The sequence below is a fragment of the Nicotiana tabacum genome, chromosome 6 (genome assembly GCF_000715075.1).
Source record: "Nicotiana tabacum cultivar K326 chromosome 6, ASM71507v2, whole genome shotgun sequence".
NCBI lineage: Eukaryota > Viridiplantae > Streptophyta > Magnoliopsida > Solanales > Solanaceae > Nicotiana > Nicotiana tabacum.
The window spans coordinates 108,188,949-108,195,666 of record NC_134085.1 but is presented as its reverse complement, the minus strand read 5'-3'; the positions used below and the strand labels follow the sequence as shown (position 1 = coordinate 108,195,666).

The 6,718-nt window shown below is 33.3% G+C and overlaps 1 protein-coding gene across 2 annotated transcripts; it reads left to right on the top strand.

Annotated features, from left to right (window-relative positions):
• Window positions 1–2,475: 2,475 nt before the first annotated feature.
• Window positions 2,476–6,485, top strand: LOC107794474 (probable WRKY transcription factor 70). 2 transcript variants are annotated; one of them, XM_075254350.1, is made up of 4 exons: window positions 2,476–2,869; window positions 3,353–3,454; window positions 4,032–4,314; window positions 5,710–6,485. In XM_075254350.1, exons 1-4 carry the CDS (start codon window positions 2,538–2,540, stop codon window positions 6,460–6,462), a joined length of 1,470 nt encoding a protein of 489 aa, XP_075110451.1. In that variant the 5' UTR covers window positions 2,476–2,537; the 3' UTR covers window positions 6,463–6,485.
• The last annotated feature ends 233 nt before the right edge of the window (window positions 6,486–6,718 follow it).

Below are 6,718 nucleotides of genomic sequence, written 5' to 3'. Positions count from 1 at the left end.
AACCCCAGCTTCCTAGAAGCTTCCCTAGGTAGTTATTCGGAGATTCTTTACCTAGACTACCAAAAATGCCCCTTAATATCCCTGTTTTTACTACAGGAAACCAAATGGGTCATGGGTAAAATGACCCAATGGCTAAGCCAGGCCCGGACTCAAAACTTAATTTAAGTCCCTTGGAGTGGATTCTTAAATGGATTCAGAGCCCAAATAGCAAAATAAATTGAACCAGACTGAGCAAATTATGACAAACGTAAGAAAACAACTAAACGATTTCACAAGACTAAGACCTAAACTAACATGCAGAATTGAATGAAGTTATCAAATAAACCTAATTAAGTTAACCTAGAAGGCTGAAAAAACAAGGTGAACCCAAAAATTTAGTCATGCTTTTAATAGGAAAATTAAACAGACCAAGCGACATCAGAGAACAAGACTTAGAACAGAAAACTAATAAAGAATAAACAAACAGTACTCCATCTCGGCCAGAAATTTTGGTCAATTTTTCAATTGAATTATCCCAAGAAAAAGAGAAGATGAGAAGAGGCAAGAAGACTGAAAGAATACAAGAAAGATGGAACTCACCGACCCAGGCTCGAACTCGCGACTAATATTCCGATTTAATCCTCAAATAATGTCAATCGCTTGTTCTTTATCAAGAACAAGCGAACAACATTATTTTGTGACAAAACCGTCCTTGAATAATTGAGAAAACTTGGAGGAGCAGCCTTGCATGTATGAATTTTGTCTTGGGCTTTTAGGGCTTGTATCTTTGCTTTAAGTCGAAGGGATTGAGAGGGATTCGAGGGATATGGGTTAGGGATTCGGAAAGAGGGGGTCATGGGGGTTTTAGGGTGTTAGTTTGGGGCGGTTTGGGGTGGCGCCGCCGCCCTAAGGCGGTGGGTGAATGGTGGCGGCAGATTAGGGTTCTAGTATCTAAAGAGGGGGGAGGGGGTGAGAAAGACGATTGGGAGGGGGGTTAGAGGTTCGGACATATAAATACTATCGACCCCCCCCCCCCACTTCGCGACCGTTGGATCAAGGAAAGTTAACGGTTGAGATCTACTCAACACAAAACGGGGTCATTTGGATTGTAAGGGGGTGGACCGGGTAATTGGGAGCGGGTCTGGGCCTGGGTTGGCGGGTTTGGACTCGGATTGGCCGGGTCTAGGGGAAAAATAACTTGGGCCTAAACGAATTTGGGTGAAATTGGCCCAAAAACTGAATTCGTGACTTTCATCCTTCTTTTCCTTTTCAATTCTTATTTTCAAAAATTCTTTTCTTTTCAAAAAATGAAAATGAAACAAAACCCAACTTAATTCCTAAACCAAATTATCCTAGAAAATTAAATTAATTAACCCTAATAATTATTACAATAAATTAAATACCAAATTAAAGGAAAACCAACGAAATTCAAATCTAAAAATTGAACAATGCAAAATAAACCATTTTTTTGTGATTTTTCATTTTTGTAAGGCAACTAAATTACTACTTGATTTAAAAATGCAAAATTAACTCCTAAATGCAAATACAACATATTTTTGTATTTTTCATAATTTAACAAAATTAAACATACACAGACAAATGCAAACAATAACAAAAAATGCCACAAAAATCTACGAAATTTGCAAATAATGAAAGAAATTATTTTATTTTGAATTTGTGAGAGTAATTCTTATATGGCAAAAATCACGTGCTCCCACCGAACATCCCGGAAAATTAAAATAGCAGAAATAAATACAGAGAGAGCAGTTAATAGGAGATCAGAGCGTAAATTCTTAAAACGACCTGCCGGATCGTTATAGTTATACGATTTGCTTTCTATCTATCTTCGGTTTTACGTGTCATGCTACCATTCGATCATTTAACGTAAATTAGTTTACCATATACAACTAGTAAAAAAAGTATAACAGCTAGTTTTGGTACTTGTAATTTAAATATACTAGTAGGGTTGTACATTGAAAGAAGTGAAGTCTAAATACATACATCTAATGATAAAAAAGAAAATAAGTTAATATTTTTATATAAAAATGGAAAAACCATAAATAAAATTAACATAAAAAGACAAATGTGTATAAGGTATGTGTTAAAAGTTATTATAAAACTAATACCTCAAGAGTTGATGATAGAGGTTTGGGATTATTATTTTTTTTTCGTGAAAAAAAAAATAAGAAGAAGAGAAAGGTCGAAGAAAAAAAGAAGGAAACAAAAAGGCAAAGATATCATAGGCACGTTTGTCGGCAGACATGTCCAAGATAGTAAAATGATAGGGCAAAACCAATTAGTAGTACCATAAATAGGCCAACAAAAATATATTTGACGTCATTATTGACGTCACTTGCTGACATCAAATTCTAGAAGAAGAAAAAAAAGAAATACTATATTTTCTTTTTCCTATTTGTCCGTGCTTCCTCGGAGTTTCCTGTCACGTTCTTATCTATTTCCTTCACCTCCTTCATTTCACTCTTAAATAGCCCTACCAACTTCTCACATCTTATCCAAAACACACACACACACACACTAAACTCTAATTTTAAGTTAAAATGAAGAAGCCATTAGTTCATGAAAACCCACGTAAAAATAGAGTAATCAAAGAACTGGTTGACGGAAAAAGATTTGCAACCCAACTTCAAACTTTACTTCAACAGCCTATTGCAGATCATGGGCCAGTTTCAGCTGATGAGCTTCTTCTCAAAATTTGGAGATCTTTTAGTGAAGCTATCACTGAGTTAAATACTTGGGGTTTAGCATTCCAGATCGAGGAGGTTGATCAAGCTGATTCCGGAGATCGGAAGTCCAAAGATTCTACTTCTGAATTGAAGAAGAAGAAGGACAAGCAAGGAGGGAAAGACCGTAGAGGTTGCTACAAGAGAAGGTAATTAATTAAGTATTTTTCAATATAATGTTGTGTTTGCACAGAGACGGAGCCATGATTTAAAGTTTAAGAGTTCAGAATTTCAATAATTTTAAATCATCAGGTTCTAAATTAACAATTTATACGTATTTAATAAAAAAAAAAATTTAAAAAAATACATAGTTTAAATCAAAGTTACTGGATTCGACCGTATTCAATATGCTAGCTCCACCCGTGTTTGATATAGATTTGGCACATACCAAATGTATCTTTAGAAACTTGTAATCTCTAACCAAGCCTTTTTATGATTATAAGAACAAGTCATTAAAACTAAAATGAGAGCTTTAAGATTATAAAATAAAAGTCTTCAATTATAGAAGCGTGTCACTAGAAATGTGTCAATAATATTATAGCAACTTATCCTAAATTCCTAGCTAATTTAATTACCATCATATATAATATGCATGTTAAATTGAACTAATGAACTTAATTTGGGGTTTGCAGGAAAACCTCAGGTTCATGGATGAGAGAATCTGCAACAGTGGAAGATGGTTGTGCATGGAGAAAATATGGGCAGAAGAATATACTCAATTCTAAATATCCAAGGTATATATACTCAATCGACAAATTTTTTTATTTTTTTTTCCTTTTTTTGGAGCACGACAAATTAGGTCCAACTTTTTTGGTTAGCAAATCCGATTTTTTGTACATAGATACTATCTTTCTAATACTAATAGTATTAAAATGCTGAGAAGATCACCTGTGTTTTAATACTAAAGGATATAACCTTACTGATATTGTAAAGAACATTTTATATTCATAACTTATAACCAGTATGTATTCAAAAGGTGTCAAGTGACCCCTTTGCTGCAAAATTATGCTGTATAGTTAGATAATTTTTTTTATGTGTATATTATATAATGGTACCCTTTGGCTTCTTTGTTCTTTACCTTTTTACATTTGATCACCGTAGTGAAAATTTTGGCTCCGCTACTACTTATAACACATAACATATCATATTGTCCGGTTCACTAATCCTATTTTTATATGGGCATTACATGTAGTAGTTATATCTCTTAAGTAACTTGATGATGATGATGTAAAATTTTTTACAGTATCAGTGTAAAAATTGCTAAACTTAGTGAAACTAATTATGTTGGCCTCTTCTTTGTGGACAATATAGGTGCTACTTTAGGTGCACCCACAAGTACGATCAAGATTGCAGGGCCACAAAACAAGTTCAAATAATCCAAGAAAATCCAATCATTTACCACACCACATACTTTGGCCAACACGCTTGCAACTCACTAAAGATTACAAAGCATGAGATGATGATAATTTCACAATCCAATCATAATCCAATGGTGGAAATGGAATCTCCTCCTTTTGAAATAAAACCAAAATTGCCTAACAGTGATGCTATTCATGATTCAACAGTGAAAGAAGAAGATCAAGAATCCAATAAGGTACAAAGGGATGATGTTTCTAATGATGTATCATCAACCATGGATTCCAACCTATGGCAGAATTTTGCGCATGATTCTATAATGGCTGATCATTCTTCTTATTTTGAACGAATTATTTCTAGTGATATGGAGGATTTTGATAAATTTAGTGACTTTCACTTTGATGAGGCCATAGAGTTTTCTTGATTGTTAATCCTTATGACTAACATTGTAAAAATAATAATTCTGCACTATTTGTTAGTATTTCCAAATGGAAATGTACGTAGTAGCTTCTCCTAAGTCCTAAGTGTACTTTTGCCTTGCTTATCTTTTACTAAGTTTTACTTTGAAATGCACGAGAAGATAAAAGTAAATTAGAAATTAACGATTGTCTTTTCACGAGAACACTTGAATTAGGTTCAAAATTAAATTTTTAGAAAGGGCTTAAAAATATCCTCCTTCTACCTATTGGATTACAAATGTCCTTAACATTGTTTAGGTTTTAAAATGGTAAAAACTACATGGGGCGCTCTATTTAGTTGCCCCTTTTTAACCTGTAGCCGTTTTGTTTTTTTGTTTGCACCCGTATCCGTTTTTTTGTTAAAAGCCTTTTAAAAAGACGATTTTGCCCTTCTTTATTAAAAGAGTACTTTCTCTCCAAGTATACGCCAGTCTCTCTCTCTCTCTCCCATTCTTTGCATTTTTGATTTGTTCTTCTCTGAAATCAAACGGTTTTCGTCATTCTTTTTGATTTTTCAACTGTTTGTTCCCCAATAACATTACATATAATCACAGTTATATTGCATTAACTTTTTGGGTTTTATTTTAGTATTAATTTTTACGATTTAATTTTTGATTTTTGTTTTGATAGTCATGTTAGTTGAATTGTTTCCCTTTTCTTATTTATGACAAGTTTCCTAAGGTTTTACTTTGATTAGTGCATTAGTTTTACTTTTACGATTGTGTTTTTAGGCTTTTTGAACGTGTGTTTGTGTTTTTGATGAAAATTCTATAAATTCTCCAGTAATTTTTGGAGACGTTGAAATTTTTAAAATTTTTGAGAGTTAAATAGATGATACTATTAAAGTGTAAAGTTTATAATATTTCAAGGATACCTTAATTTTAGGAGCTGAAGTTTTGTTTTGTGTTTTGTGTTTTTTGTTATATCTTTTTATGAACTTCAGCATTATTTTGGAGTTGAATTTGTGTTCGCTGAATTTTTTGTTTTTTAACTAATGAACTTCATCATTCTAGGAGCTGACATTTTATTTTGTATTTGCTGAACTTCATCATTTAGAAGCTGAAATTTTTATTTTATATTTGCTGAACTTCAGCTTTCATAGAGCTGAAGTTTTTAACTGATTTTTTTGATAATGTTCTGACGTTATTTTTGCTATCTTTTATTTTTTTGAACAGATAGCATCTACGAAATCCAAATCACCTACAAATTCTAAAGCACCTAAACAACGTAGAATATCCAAAGGTCCTTCAGTCCCTGTTACTTCACCTACAAAATCAGGGGATAGATATTATGAGTTTCGAGATTGGTTTAACTGTCGTACTTACTGGAAGGGGAACCACAATTTGAAGAGTTTAATTGCAACTTTCTTGACTCCTGCACAACAGGAAAAGCTGAATAATGATACATTTCGGTATATTATGGTTATGGAGAATTTCAAATGCAGCATGAAGTTGGTTCATTGTTTGTGTCTTTCTCGAATATTCACTAATGATCGAGACTCCATTAGTTTCAAGACTTTTGGTCATGATGTATCGTTCACCCTTGAAGACTTTCACGTTATGTGCAGTTTGAGGATCACATCACATAATGTTGAAAATCTAAGTAAACGAGAGAGCACGATTCTAAAGCACTATTTTGGAAAGTCTAAGGGTGTGACCTTGAAGGACATTCGAGATTTTATGTCCCAGAATGAAATTCAAAAGGATGATGTGAATTTCAAACACGTATGCGAGAGTGATGAAGATGCTATGAAACTTATGAAAATTCTTGTTGTGGAGTCTATTTTGTTTGGAAAAAAGAATGAATCAACTGTGCTGGAGAAGTATACAACTATTGTTGAAGATAATAAGTCTTGTGCTGAGTATCCTTGGGGTAATGTGTCTTATGAGAAGCTCATTACTTCAATGAAACATGCTTTGGACAATTAGGACAAATATCATTCAACTGAGTATACTGTTGGTGGATTTCCATTTTCATTATGTGCTTGGTTCTATGAGTGCTTTCCAAATATTCGCAGAAGTATTTAAGAGAGGACGAGAACCTTGATGCCTTCCAGGTTCCCAGGATGTTACGTTATGTATGTGTACGAAAGCCTAAATATAAAGAACTTCATGAGGATTACTTCAGTAATTATGGTGTAAGTGAATGTTTTTATTTTTATTTTTGTAGTTGTGTTAATATGTT